The 15,795-nt window shown below is 41.5% G+C and overlaps 1 protein-coding gene across 1 annotated transcript in view; it reads left to right on the plus strand.

Annotated features, from left to right (window-relative positions):
• DNAAF4 (dynein axonemal assembly factor 4) overlaps nucleotides 1-15,795 on the plus strand; it is a 70,333-nt gene that overhangs the window by 947 nt on the left and 53,591 nt on the right. The window contains exons 2-3 of the mRNA XM_017881275.1: nucleotides 126-316; nucleotides 7,346-7,499. Coding sequence (XP_017736764.1) covers nucleotides 126-316; nucleotides 7,346-7,499 — 345 coding nt within the window. The remainder of the gene's footprint in view (nucleotides 1-125; nucleotides 317-7,345; nucleotides 7,500-15,795) is intronic.

The raw sequence follows: 15,795 nt of genomic DNA on the forward strand, positions 1-15,795 counted from the left end.
AAAAAAAAAAAAAAATGTGTTCAGTCAGTTGGATTATTAAATTATATTTTCCTCCCTAAAGTGTTCTAAAATAGAAAGCAGCATTTGATCTGTATGGTGAGGTGTTTTTGTGTTTGTGCCAGTAGCTTCTACTTGTACCGAACTCAGTATCTAACCGAAAGTCACTTAGCGGGGTGTTAGTATTAGATACAGATGGGCTGAATTTCGACTCTGTGGTAACTTTTAATCCAGAGGCAATCAGATCTCTGAGGACTGGGGGAATCTTTCACCTCTTCAGTCAATATGCTGTTGGAACCAACCCGAGCACGGAGAAGAAGTGATTTAACTGAGCTTATTAGCCATGTGTGGCAGGGCTTTTCTTTTCTTTTTTTTCTTTGAAATGGAGTCTCGCTCTGTCGCCCAGGATGGAGTGCAATGGCTTGATCTCGGCTTACTGCTACCTCCGCCCCCTCGGGTTCAAGGGATTCTCCTACCTCAGCCTCCCAAGTAGCTGGGATTACAGGTGCCCGCCACCACGCCCGGCTGAGTTTTTTGTATTTTTAGTGGCGTATTTCGCCATGTTGGCCAGGCTAATCTCAAACTCCTGACTTAAGTGATCCACCTGCCTCAACCTCCCAAAGTGCTGGGATTACAGGTGTGAGCCACCACACCTGGCCAGATAGACTTTCCTTTTTTTCTCCAAGGTTCAATAGCTGGGTCTATGAAATAAACTAACAACAGAAGGATTGACAGAAGAAAATGTATAGAAATTTATTAATTTTTAATATTAGTGTTTAGGGGCATCACAGGGAAAAAAGTGAATACTCCCCAAAGCAGTGAGATTTTAGAGTTTAGGGACTCTCTTAATAGGGGAAGGGGGAGGGGATATAGGCCACTTAGAACAGGAAATGATTTTTAGGAAAGATGAATGGATCCTTAGAAGAACAGATAGGAGATGTGATAGTTTTTTTTGTTTTTTTTTTTTTGAGACGGAGTCTCGCTCTGTCGCCCAGGCTGGAGTTCAGTGGCGCGATCTCGGCTCACTGCAAGCTCCACCTCCCGGGTTTACGCCATTCTCCTGCCTCAGCCTCCCGAGTAGCTGGGACTACAGGCGCCCGCCGTCTCGCCCGGCTAGTTTTTTGTATTTTTTTAGTAGAGACGGGGTTTCACCGTGTAGACCAGGATGGTCTCGATCTCCTGACCTCGTGATCCACCCGTCTCGGCCTCCCAAAGTGCTGGGATTACAGGCTTGAGCCACCGCGCCCGGCCGAGATGTGATAGTTTTTAACAAAGTTTGTCAGAGTGTGGTGTTGACTGGTAGTTTCCTCATCTGGGAGAATAGTCAATATTCCCTGGTTAATGAAACTCCAGGGGAAGGGATTTATGACCCTTGAGTTCCTTTTGGAAAATCTGTTTTTAGGCAGATAAGAGTTCAGAGAAAACCTCTCCCTGCATTTGCTGCTTTTCAGGTGCCTTTAACTCAAAATGACTGCTATATCAAAGCAGCATAGTTTGGGGTGGCATATCCTGAACTCTTTCAATTGCTCTTTTAGAAAAAAAAAAAAAAAGGCTTATGAGCCTAATTTAAGTGATACAGTGCGTCAGCAGCCATTTAAGTAAACCTAAAGGCCGAATTAGTTAAAGTTGGAGCACATTAAGCGGAAGATGTGGGCGCATATCTTAAGGGTAAGCCCTCCTGATGGTAAGCTTAAGGGTAAGCCTTTGTTGAATGCTTAACTTTGCATTAGGCGTTAACATACCTGTAATTCCCTGAAACAATCTGTCACTTAGGTATTATTACCCTTTTTTTACAGGGGAGGCTACTGACACCTGGAAAGGTTGAGTAATTGGCAAAATCACACAGCTAGTGACTGGCAGCCTGGAACTGGAGCCTTAGCAGTTTCACTCTAGAGCAGATGTTCCCAACCCTGGCTACATATTTGAATCAGCTATGAAATTTTAAAATAATACCCTAAACCAGTCAAATCAGTTTTTGGGAATAGGATTCAGGTGTTGGTAGTTTTTGAAAAGCTTTCCAGGGATTATAATGAGCAGCCAAAATTGAAATACCCAGTTGTTGTTTGTTTTGTTTTGTTTGTTTTGAGAGACAGAGTCTCGCTGTTGCCCAGGCTGGAGTGCAGTGGCGTGATCTCGGCTCACTGCAACCTCCACCTCCTAGGTTTAAGTGATTCTTCAGCCTCAGCCTCCCAAGTAGCTGGGACTCTAGGCACATGCCACCATGTCCAGCTAATTTTTGTATTTTTTAGTAGAGACAGGGTTTCACTATATGTTGGCCAGGCCGGTCTCGACCTCCTGACCTCAAGTGATCCGCCCGCCTTGGCCTCCCAAAGTGCTGGGATTACAGGCCTGAGCCACCGCAACTGGCCTGACATCCCCAGTTTTAAAGCTAGTTCTCTGTAATCTTACTAAGCCAGTTGTCAGTACTTTGTACTGATACCGAGATCAGCTTCGATAGTCAGTACATGTCCTCTACTGCTTTAGCCCTGTTCTTCTTCTTCCTTCTTTAGTTGTCACGTTTTCTAATACTTCATGTTTACTGCCTGGGATTTCTTTTTTTTAATTTTGGGTTTTTTAAGAGATAGAATCTCACTCTGTGACCAACGCTGGAGTGTGGTTGATGTTATAGCTCTTTGTAACCTCAAACTCCTAGGTTCCAGCAATTCTCCTGCCTTGACCTCCTGAGTAGCTGGGACTACAGGTGTGCACCAAAACACCTAGTTAATTATTTTTATTTTTGTAGAGACAGGGTCTCACTATGTTGCCCATAGGTCTTGAACTCCTAGGTTCAAGTAATTCTCCCACTTTGGCCTCCCAAATGCTGGGATTTCAGGTGTGAACCACTACACCCAGCCTACTGCCTGGAATTTCTTTTAAGTCTTTGGCATTAAGCCTTGAATATGGACTCTTGAGGATAGAAAGAGTTGCAACCATTCTTTCTATCAAGGCTTTCTTGGTATCTTATAGTGGAATTTAATTTTAATTTCCAAGACCAAGGTAGAATTTATTTTCTGAGATCGGGTATTCAGCTCAGAGAATACTGGTTAAGGTAGGTTAACACAGCCAATTTACTTAATTTTTTTTTTTTTAGTGAGCCCCAGACTACCTAAAGAGTTTTAAATAATCAGATTCCTGTTTTTTGACCTCTAACTTCCTCTGTGACTCAGTACGTCTATATTGGGGCCTGAGGATGTCATAAAACACACCCAGGCTGTTTTGACTTCTTACCTAAAATTGAATGTACATTTATTTTGACTCTTGTAGATTAACTTTTTCTGCAAAGGACCAGATAGTATTTTAGACTTCGCAAGCACTATGGCCTCTGTCACATCTATTCAGCTCTGCCATTGTAGCACAAAAGTAGCCACAGATGATTCATATTTATGGACATTGAAATTTGAATTTCATCTAATTTTTACATGCCACAAAATATTATTTTGATTTTTTTCATTCATTTAAAAATGTAAAAATTATTCAATGCCTGTGGGCTGAGGGGAAACAGGTAACAGGTTGGATTTGGCCCAGGGGTCATAGTTTGCCAGCCTCTGATTTAGACAAATCAAAACAGTCCTAAAACTAACTTAAGCTGAGCGCAGTGGCTCATGCTTGTAATCCCATCATTTTGGGAGGCCAAGGCAGGTGAATCACCTGAGGTCAGGAGTTTGAGACCAGCCTGGCCAACATGGTGAAACCCTGTCTCTACTAGAAATACAAAAATTAGTTAGGTGTGGTAGTGGGTACCTGTAATCCCAGCTACTTGGGAGGCTGATGCAGGAGAATCGCCTGAACCTGGGTGTTGGAGGTTGCAGTGAGCTGAGATCTCATCACGGCACTCCAGCCTGGGCAACAGAGCGAGACTCCATCTCAAAATAAATAAATAAATAACCATTAATTTATATCACAATTAATGAACACTGATTCTACTTCAGAAACCAGGTTTGAGATTCCTTGAGAAATCAAACTCAGTTTGCCAGGTGCGGCGGCTCACGCCTGTAATCCCAGCACTTTGGGAGGCCGAGGCAGGCTGATCATCTGAGGTTGAGAGTTCAAGACCAGCCTGACCAACATAGAGAAACCCCATCTCTACTAAAAATACAAAATTAGCCAGGCCTGGTCGCGCATGCCTGTAATCCCAGCTACTCATGAGGCTGAGGCAGGTGAATCACTTTAACCTGGGAGGCGGAGGTTGCAGTAAGCTGAGATTGTGCCATTGCATTCCAACCTGGGCAACAAGAGCGAAACTCGGTCTCAAAAAAGAAAGAAAGAAAGAAAGAAAGAAAACTCAGTTTTGCCAGGTACAGTGGCTCATGCCTAAAATAATCTCAGCACTTTAGGAGGACAAGGTAGGACGATCATTTGAGCCCAAGAATTCAAGACCAGCCTGGGCAACATAGGGAGACTTCACCTCTATTAAAAAAAGAAAAACATTAGCTGGGCATGGTGGCATGTGTCTTATAGTCCCAGCTACTTGGGAGGCTGAGGTAGGAGGATCACTTGAGCCCAAGAATTGGAGGTTGCAGTGAGCCATGCTCATACTGCTGCACTCCAACCTGAGTGACAGTATGTGACCCTCTCTTAAAAAAAAGAAATCAAACTCAATTTTACTTGCAATTCAGTGAGATTATTTATTTAACCTTTTTTTTTCACATAAAATATCGTGGAACTCCAGTTTATACACCAAGACCCTCTGCCTCATTATTCAAACTCTAATTTTTCTCATTTGTTCTGGAAATTCCTTCTTGATACACTCTTTATTTCTATTAGACATGGAGTATTTCATTTGGGAAGTTAATGCTCTTCCAGTATTTCTGCCCCTGAAGCTGACTCAACTGTCTACCTTCCTGTTTTTAAACAGGAGGAGAGATGAGAAGAGGCTTCAGACCTAGTTTCAGTCGGATGAATAAAATTACACACTTTTACTTACCTCTAACTGAAATTTAACATTCTCTTCAATTGTGAAGATAGGCAACAAACGATAGTAGTGTCTTAGTCTGTTTGGGTACTATAACAAAATACCATCAACTGAGAAGCTTATAAACAACAGAAATTTATTTCTCACAGTCCTGTAGGCTGGGAAGTCCAGATCAAGGTACTAGCAGGTTTGGTATGCAGTAAGGGCTCACTTTCCTGTAACTGGCACCTTACTGTGTCCTCGCATGGTGGAAGGGGCAAATCTGTTTTCTGGGGCCTTCTTTATAAGGATACTACCTCCCAAAAGGCTTTACCTCCAAATACCATCACTTTAAGGGTTTGGATTTTAACATATGAGTTTTAGGGAGACGTATAACATTCAGACCACAGCAAGCAGTATCAACAAAAACAAAAGTATGTTTATGTCAGAGATACCTCTTTTATACTCATTACTACTTTGAAATTATAATATTAGACTTGTTGCTATATATTAATGCATTAATTAAAGAAGCACATAATCGTGTATCACAATTCGGCCGGCCGCAGTGGCTCTTGCCTGTAATCCCAACACTTTGGGAGGCTGAGGTGGGCAGATCACGAGGTCAGGAGATCAAGACCATCCTGGCCGACATGGTGAAACCCCGTCTGTACTAAAAATACAAAAATTAGGTGGGCGTGGTGATGCATGCCCATAGTCCCAGCTACTTGGGAGGCTGAGGCAGGAGAATTGCTAATTGCTTGAACCCAGGAGGCGGAGGTTGCAGTGAGCTGAGATCGGGCCACGGCACTCCAGCCTGGCGACAGAGCAAGACTCTGGCTCAAAAAAAAAAAAAAAAAAAAAAAAAAAAAGTAGTATATCACATTATTTCTTAATGTTTATGAGTGTTTTTAATATAACAAAGTTATATTTAATATATACAGTTTCTTTGTAGACCTATATATTTTATTTCATACATTTTAAAACATTGTGAAAGGATCTATATTCACTACTCTGCCAAAGTGTCTGCTGCACAAAAAAGGTTAAGAAGCCGGGCGCGGTGGCTCACGCCTGTAATCCCAGCACTTTGGGAGGCCGAGGCGGGTGGATCACGAGGTCAGGAGATCGAGACCATCCTGGCTAACACGGTGAAACCCCGTCTCTACTAAAATTACAAAAAAAAAACTAGCTGGGCGTGGCGGCGGCGCCTGTAGTCCCAGCTAATCGGAGGCTGAGGCGGGAGAATGGCGGGAACCCGGGAGGTGGAGCTTGCAGTGAGCCGAGATCGTACCACTGCACTCCAGCCCGGGCAACAGAGTGAGACTCGGTCTCAAAAAAAAAAGGTTAAGAACCCATGCTTGGGATATGATTCATCCCTCTACCCACCCCTTATCTACTCTCCCCAACTTTATCTTCCCCTCAAGTTTTCTCATCTCCCCTTCTGTTTTTTTTTTCTGCTCAAAGGCTAGATCTTTTCCCTCAGGCCCTGAGCCTTCCTTCTATAAGATAATTTACCCACTAATGGATCACAGCCTGCACTTTGTGAAACATTGAGCCACATCAAATATAAAAATAACTGAGTTCTTGCGCAGTGGCTCATGCCTCTAATTCCAGCACTTTGGGAGGCCAAGGTAGGAGCATAGCTTGAACCCAGGAGTTGAAGACCAGCCTGGGCAATATAGTGAGACCTCGTCTCTACATAAAATTTAAAAATTAGCCGGATGTGGTGGCACACACCTGTAGTCCCAGCTACTCAGGAAGCTGAGGTAGGAGGATTGCTTGAGCCTAGGAGGTTAAGGTTGTGGTAAGCTGTGATTGCTCAACTGCACTCCAGCCTGGGTGACAGAGATCTTGTCTCAGGAAACCAAACAAACAAACAAACTGTGAATGGCAAGGTTTTATATACGTATGATAGATATAATATATTATATAAAAATATATAATATATACATATTATATATGATATATATATTAAAATTTCATGCTACTTGATAATTTTCATAGGGCTGGCCTTGTACTCTCATTAGGTGTAAATTATTGCTTTATATTTTGAAGGCGATTGATCATTTTAGATGATCTCAACTCATCTTTCCTTGGAGACCTTGGAGTGATGATTTATTGTGATCAGGTTTATAAGCAAATAGCCCTAGTTTCCTAACAGAGAAGGAAGAGGATAAATGTGTCCTTGCACCTTCATCCTCACCCTCTCCCTCTCATTACCTGCCTCTTCTGTCCCTCCCCCACCCCTTCTTCTTCCTCTCCACCCCCTTCATTCTGTGGTCATTCATTATGACTACAGTTAGTTGCTTACCTTTTAGTATTAGCTTCTTGGCCAGTTTAATATTGAAAAATGTATTCCATGCTCCTTGTGAAGTTGGGTCCAAAGAAATCTCATCCTGGCTCAGTTTATTTAAGTAGTTTTCTCATAAGTAAAGCAAATTTATCATAATTCTAATTTAGCAATATTCTGTACATTTCAGTTGACAAAGAGATGATGCAAAGAATTAGAGAAAAATCTATCTTACAAGCACAAGAGAGAGCAAAAGAAGCTACAGAAGCAAAAGCTGCAGCAAAGAGGGAAGATCAAAAATATGCACTAAGTGTCATGATGAAGGTAAGTTGCAGATTGATAGGCAAGTCCTCTAAAGAGATAATAGTAGATTGTGTGAGGTTAGTGAGTTCCAGCTACTGGACTTCCTCAGCATTTTCTTCATACTTTTTTTTATAGGACTTACTGTGTTATATAGGCTGTCTGCTATTTATATGTGTTTTAATTTTATTTTGCTTTTCTTGAGATGGAGTCTCACTCTGTCACCCAGGCTGGAGTGCAGTGGCGTGATCTCGGCTCACTGCAAGCTCTGCCTCCCAGGTTCGTGCCATTCTCCTGCCTCAGCCTCCTGAGTAGCTGGGACTACAGGTGCCCGCCACCACACCCAGCTAATTTTTTTTTGTATTTTTAGTAGAGACAGGGTTTTACCATGTTAGCCAGGATGGTCTTGATCTCCTGACCTCATGATCTGCCCGTCTCAGCCTCCCAGAGTGCTGGGATTATAGGTGTGATCCACTGCGCCTGGCCTATATATGTTCTTGAAAATCTGAATGAAAGTCAAAGGTGTAAAAGTTGGATAATTGTTTCAGGGAGAGGGTTCTATTTCTAGGGGAGTAAAAATAAAGTTGCAATGGTGCAAGTGTTTTGCTTCTTTATAAATCTTGGAGTAACGGATATGATTTTTAAAACAAGAAAAGCATATTTAAAACACTATGTCAAATTTTTTTAACTGTTAAGAGTTTTAAGTGAAAGTTTTAATCAGCAATATATTTTGAGAAACAATTCACATTCCATATAATTTACCCATTTAAAGTGTACAATTTAATAGTTTTTAGTACATTCAGAGTTGTGTAACCATTACTACAATCAATTTTAGAACATTTTCATCACCCCCCAAAAACACCAATACCCATTAGCAGCCACCCCCCGTTTACCCTAACATTTAGTCTTAGGCAACTGCTTATCTACTTTCTGTCTCAATAGATTTACCTATTTTGACTAATTTTTACAAAAAAATTATTATCTCAGGCCGAGCATGGTGGCTCATGCCTGTAATCCCAGCACTTTGAGAGGTCAAGGTGGGCAGATCACGAGGTCAGGAGGTCAAGACCAGCCTGGACAACATAGTGAGACCCCATTTCTATTAAAAATACAAAAATCATCCAGGCATGGTGGTGGGCACCTGTAATCCCAGCTACTTGGGAGGCTGAGGCAGGAAAATCGCTTGAACGTGGGAGATGGAGGTTGCAGTGAGTGGAGATCACGCCACTGCACTCCAGCCTGGCTGACAGAGTGAGACTCTGTCTTAAAAAAAAAATTTCTTATCTCAGGTTCCCATTTTGACATCTTGAAATGACTAAGGAAGCTATAGTATGCATTATTTAAGATTTTTTATGGACCCATGACTGTTTTTTTGGATTTTCATAACTAGCATTTTTTTTTTATCATCAACAGTTCATGATTCCAAAGATTTCTCCACTTCTTTTATCACTTTTACTTAACTTTTATATATAGCGTATGGTTATATACCTTGTCTTTTGTTTTTGAAATGGAGTCTGGCTCTGTTGCCCAGGCTGGAGCACAGTGGTACGATCTTGGCTCACTGCAACCTCTGCCTCTCAGGTTCAAGCAATTCTCATGCCTCAGTCTCCTGAGTAGCTGGGACTATAGATGTGCACCACCACGCCTGGCTAATTTTTTGTATTTTTAGTAAAGACGGGGTTTCACCATATTGGCCAGGCTGGTCTCGAATTCCTGACCTCAAGTGATTCACCCGCCTTGGCCTCCCAAAGTGTTAGGATTACAGGCATGAGTCACCACATTCAGCCATATAGTTTGTCTTTTACTTAGTAATTGAACTGGTCAGCTGGTCAAAGATTCCTGCCTTTAGTATACTTAATTCCATCTTTTCTTTATTGTGTGATCACAGCTGTTGACCTTTTGATTTTATCATTTTCCTGAATTTAAAAAAATAATATAAAATTTGTGGCAATAGTTAAATATTCACTGAAATAATAAAACAGTTAAATAATGGCACACATGCTGCTGTATTGGTGTGTCAAAACAGAACAGTTGACCAGCAGGAAGCACCCCTATGCTGTACCTTGAAGCTTTTAATCTACTAATGTATGAAAGCTTGACTTTGGTATTTGGAAAGGTGATTTAGAGGAATTAATATATAAAATATGAAGATACGGGTTATATTAAGAGGATGGACCCTACAAAAGCCAGTATTCTGTTCCACAAACTGTTTTCTCTCTTCCCTCAGTAGCGTTGAGGGACTATGTTTTGTTTCATCCTTATTATAGCCATTATCAAGTAAAGTGGTGCTCACACATTTGGATGAATTAATATGAATGCATTACTGTAGTACTATGTACCTGTAGCAAACATCTACTTTGGTGAATAGCTGAAGGTGTATTCACTCTGTGCAATCTTAGACACTTCTTAGAAAAGAACTTTGATGATCCAGTAAGAACAAATAGTAACAAAAGGCAACCTATTGTTAGCTTAAGTTAGCGTAAATTAATTTAAAACTTGAAGGACATCTACCAAAAATTAGTGGTTTTCAAGTAGTAACCTTTTAAAAAATAATTAGCGGGGCTGTGTCAATTCGCTATGCTGTGTGTACAGGTATTATTCTGCTTTAGCTACCATAACAAAACGTTCTTTAACAGAAATTTATTTTCTCATAGATCAAGGTCTGGTAGAGTCTCTTTCTGGTTAGACTCTCTGCTCTTGGGGCCTTCTTGCTGTGTTCTCACATGGTGGAGAGAGAGCACACAAGGAAGCTCTTCTGTGTTTCTTATAAGGACACCAATCCTATGAGATCAGGGCCCCACCCTAATAACTTCATTTAACCTTGATTACTTCTATAGAGGCCAGACTATGTACAAATGTAGTCACACTGAGGGTTAGAGCTTCAACATAGGAATTTTGGAGGGAAACAAATGTTTAATCTCTAACACTGTGTAACAAACCATCCAAAAGTTAGTGGCTTAAAACAACAAACACTTATTTCTCAAACTTTTTTGTGTTGGTTGGATGATTCTTGTAATCTGAGGCTGGCTCAGTTGTGACTGGATGTTCTAGGGTGGCTTCACTCACGTGTCTAGAGCCTTGACTGAGAGAGCTGAAGCGTCTCCCCATGTGGTATCTCATCCTTCAGGAGCCTAGCCCAGGTTTCTTTGCTTGGTGGTCTTAAGAATCCTAGCATCAAGAGAGGGAAAGCCCCACTGCACAAGTGCTTTTAAAGCTTCTACTGTGTCATATTTGCTAATGTACCGTTAGCCACAGCAAGTCACATAGCCAAGCCCAGATTTAAGGATTGGAAAAATACACTGTATTTCTTCTTGGAAAGAAGGATTAAGTCACATTGCAAAGTAGTATGTATATAGGGATAGGAAAAATTCATGGCCATTTTATAGTTTACTCTGTTTAAATTTAAAATATTAGGATTTAATTATAAAGGGGATTTGAGTCATCTAGCAAAAAAAGTTCAGAGATAGAACAATGATCAGATGTGGTTAAATCAACATTTGGACCCCATCTCTCTGCAGCATCTCTAGCACTGCCTTTTCTTTGTGCCTGCTTCGTTCTTGAGTTGATGATAGTGAGATGATCCACATCTGTACTTAATAGGGCCCGAAGGAAGATAAACCATCTGCTATTTTGACTCTCTTTGGCTCTCTTTTAAGCTCCATAAAATAATGGTTTCAGATATTGTGTGACAATATTAATAATGATAATTTTGTTGTTTTTTTTTTTTGTTTGTTTGTTTTGAGACAGGGTCTCATTCTGTTGCCCAAGCTGGAGTGCGGTGACTCGATCTTGGCTCACTGCAACCTCCGCCTTTCAGGTTCAAGTGATTGTCCTGCCTCAGCCTCCCCAGTAGCTGGCACTACAGACATGTGCCATCACGCCTGGCTAATTTTTGCATTTTTTGGTAGAGATGGAGTTTCACCATGTTGGCCAGGCTGGTCTTAAACTCCTGACCTCAGGTGATCTGCCTGCCTCAGCCTCCCGAAGTGCTGGGATTACAGGCATGAGCCACCACGCCCAGCTGAGTTTTATGTATGTTTACATGCACCTTTATTTCAAGTCATTGTTGTTTCAGATTTGGTTCACTACATCAGCTTCTCTGTATCTGTGTTGCACATCTATCATTCATTAACTAACAAACATTATTGAACACCGTGAAAGGTGCTGAGACAGAGCTGAACAAGCTAGTCTTCACTTTCACTTTACTCATAGTCTAAAGAGGGTAACAGACAAGAAAAATCAAAGGTTGTACCAAATATGCATAAGTGATCATTGGAGGATATAAAGAAAACACTGGTTTGCGACCAGCCTGGGCAACATGGCAAAACCCCATCTCTGCTAAAAATACAAAAAAATTAGCCAGGCATGGTGGTGTGCACCTGTAGTTCCAGCTACTTGGGAGGCTGAGGTAGGAGGATCACTTGAAACTGGGAGGTGAAAGTTGCATAAGCCAAGATACTCAAAGAAAAAAAAATAAAAACAAAAGAGAAAGAAAAAGAAAAAAAAACACTGGTACAAGATTGGTATTTCAGCCGGGCGCAGTGGCTCACGCCTGTAATCCCAGCCTGAGGTGGGCAGATCATGAGGTCTGGAGATCGAGACCATCCTGGCTAACACGGTGAGACCTCGTCTCTACTAAAAAAATACAAAAAATTAGCCAGGCGTGGTGGCGGGCAGCTGTAGTTCCAGCCACTCAGGGGGCTGAGGAGGAGAATGGCGTGAACCCAGGAGGTGGAACTTGCAGCGAGCTGAGATCACGCCACTGCACTCCAGCTTGGGTGACAGAGTGAGATTCCACCTCAAAAAAAAAAAAAAGAAGATTGGTATTTCCTCCTGAGAGTATGGTCAAGCTGAATCTTGGAGAATGAATCACAGTTAGGTTCCTGGTAGCAAGAGAAGGAAAACCCCATTGCAGAAGTGCTTTTAAAACCCCTGCTGTGTCATATTTCCTAATGTACCATTAGCCAAATCAAGTCATATAGCCAAGTCCAGATTTAAAGATTGGGAAAATAGGCCGGGCGCAGTGGCTCAAGCCTGTAATCCCAGCACTTTGGGAGGCCGAGACAGGCGGATCAGGAGGTCAGGAGATCGAGACCATCCTGGCTAACATGGTGAAACCCCGTCTCTACTAAAAAAGAAAAATACAAAAAACTAGCCGGGTGAGGTGGCAGGCACCTGTAATCCCAGCTACTCGGGAGGCTGAGGCAGGAGAATGGCGTAAACCCGGGAGGTGGAGCTTGCAGTGAGCTGAGATCTGGCCATTGCACTCCAGCCTGGGCGACAGAGCGAGACTTCGTCTCAAAAAAAAAAAAAAAAAAAAAAGATTGGAAAAATAGATTATACTTCTTCTTGGAAAGTGAGGTATAATGGGAAAATGACATCACAGTTTGGATAAGTATATGAAAATAGGGCACACAAGGGAACATTTATTGGTCAGAAATAATATCCTAAGATTTTGAAAAAATTTCTCAAAGGTAATAGAGAACTGTCTTAAGAGATTTTCAACAAAAATGTAAAATTAGTTGGGTTTGTCTTTTAGAAAGCTCATTCTGGCTAATGAGTTTGAAGAGGTTGCAGGGAGGAGGCAGAGTTTTTGTAAAGATGGAGAAATTTTGAGCATACTTATATGTTGAAGAAGGAAGCTAGTAAAGAGGGGAAGGTTGATAATACAAGAGAGAAGATTGATGATGGAGCCGTTTTCTGGTGATATCGGGATATTTTATCTTTTTTGTTAATTAAAAAAAAAATTTTTTTTTTGGAGACAGGATCTGTTGTCTAGGTTGGAGTGCAGTTACAGCTCACTGCATTGACCTTCCAGGCTCAAGAGATCCTCCCATCTCAGCTTCCCAAGTAGCTGGGACTATAGGCATATGCCACCATGCTCTGCTAATATTTTGTAATTTTTTAGAGATGGAATCTCACTATGTTGCCCAGAAGGAACAAAGAATAGATATCTAAGGATCTGGAAAATTCTTAAGCACACAGATAATTAAAGGAATTTTTACTTTGCTTGGAAAAGAACCAGGGTTGGCCGGGCATGGTGGCTCATGCCTGTAATTCCAGCACTTTGGAAGGCCGAGGCGGGCAGATCACCTGAGGTCAGGAGTTCGATTTCAGCCTGGTCAATATGGTGAAACCCTGTCTCTACTAAAAATACACAAATTAGCCAGGTGTGGTGGCAGCTACCTGTCATCCCAGCTACTCTGGAGGCTGAGTCAGGAGAATTGCTTGAACCCAGGAAGCGGAGGTTGCAGTGAGCCGAGATCACGCCATTGCACTCCAGCCTGGGTGACAAAGAGTGAAATTTCATCTCAAAAAAGAAAAACAAAAACCAACCAACCAAACAAACAAAAACAAGAGGCAGGGTCATCGACAGAAAGGGAGAGATTGAGGTAGAGGTATAGGGATGTGAGGTGATTAGTGGAAGCTTGGAATACTGATGCCAGACTAATCTTCCAAAATGTGCTTTTTTTCCTCTTTGGTAATCTTGGCTGCTACTGCCTGCTTTCCTTCTTCACTATTTTGTTCTGTAGGTTACCAACTTCTATCTTGATTTTTTTTTTTATCACTTCTTGTTTTTGTTTTGTTTTCCACTCCAGTGGAACTCTTTTTTCTGACTGATCTTTTAAACTGGATAGGTCAAATTTGAAGTGCATTTTTCTGCTGTGGTTTCTTAAAGTTGAAACCCAGAAACCTTAATCTTCGAAAGAGCTTTGCCTGATCATGCAGATAAGGTATGAGTTGCTAGTTGTCTAGGTAATGCCATAGGACCTCAAAATGATCCTTATCAGTGAATGCACATGCCGTGTTTATCACGGGCATGTATAACTAATGTACAAAAAGACCACAATGAACTGCTTTGCCATTTTATTCTATTTTATTTGTTATTTTATTTTATTTTTTATTTTTTTGAGACAGAGTCTCACTCTTGTCACCCAGGCTGGAGTGCAGTGGCTTGATCTCAGTTCACTGCAACCTCCACCTCCCAGATTCAAGCGATTCTCCTGCCTCAGCCTCCCGAGTAACTGGAATTACAGGCGTCTGCCACCACGCCTGGCTAATTTTTGTATTTTTGTAGAGACGGGGTTTCACCATGTTGACCAGGCTGGTCTCAAACTCCTGACCTCAGGTGATCCACTCGCCTCGGCCTCCCAAAGTGCTAGGATTACATACATAATACATACATATTTACATATATTTTTAAATATTGTTAAAATTTATTTTTCTTTTTTTTTATTGTTATACTTTAAGTTCTAGGGTACGTGTGCACAACATGCAGCTTTGTTACATATGTATACACGTGCCATGTTGGTGTGCTGCACCCGTTAACTCGTCATTTACATGAGGTATATCTCCTAATGCTATCCCTTCCCTCTCCCCCCACCCCACGACAGGCCCCAGTGTGTGATGTTCCCTATCCTGTGTTCGAGTGTTCTCATTGTTCAATTCCTACCTGTGAGTGAGAACATGTGGTGTTTGGTTTTCTGTCCTTGTGATAGTTTGCTGAGAATGATGGTTTCCAGCTTCATCCATGTCCCTACAAAGGACATGAACTCATCGTTTTATGGCTGCATAGTATTCCATGGTGTATATGTGCCACATTTCTTAATCCAGTCTATCATTGATGGGCATTTGGGTCAGTTCCAAGTCTTTGCTATTGTGTATAGTACTGCAATAAACATATGTGTGCATGTAAAGATAGCAGCATGATTTATAATCTTTTGGGTATACACCCAGTAATGGGATGGCTGGGTCAAATGGTGTTTCTGGTTCTAGAGCCTTGAGGAATCACCATACTGTCTTCCACAATGGTTGAACTAGTTTACAGTCCCACCAACAGTGTAAAAGCGTTCCTATTTCTCCACATCCTCTCCAGCACCTGTTGTTTCCTGACTTTTTAATGATCGCCATTCTAACTGGTGTGAGATGGTGTCTCATTGTGGTTTTGACTTGCATTTCTCTGATGGCCAGTGATGATGAGCATTTTTTCATGTGTCTGTTGGCTGCATAAATGTCTTCTTTTGAGAAATGTCTGTTCATATCCTTTGCCCACTTTTTGATGGGGTTGTTTGATGTTTTTCTTGTAAATTTGTTTAAGTTCTTTGTAGATTCTGGATATTAGCCCTTTGTCAGATGGGTAGATTGTAAAAATTTTCTCCCATTCTGTAGGTTGCCTGTTCACTCTGATGGTAGTTTCTTTTGCTGTGCAGAAGCTCTTTAGTTTAATTAGATCCCATTTGTCAATTTTGGCTTTTGCTGCCATTGCTTTTGGTGTTTTAGACATGAAGTCCTTGCCCATGCCTATGTCCTGAATGGTAAT

Source organism: Rhinopithecus bieti, unplaced genomic scaffold (assembly GCF_001698545.2).
Source record: "Rhinopithecus bieti isolate Rb0 unplaced genomic scaffold, ASM169854v2 scaffold_1106, whole genome shotgun sequence".
Taxonomy (NCBI): domain Eukaryota; kingdom Metazoa; phylum Chordata; class Mammalia; order Primates; family Cercopithecidae; genus Rhinopithecus; species Rhinopithecus bieti.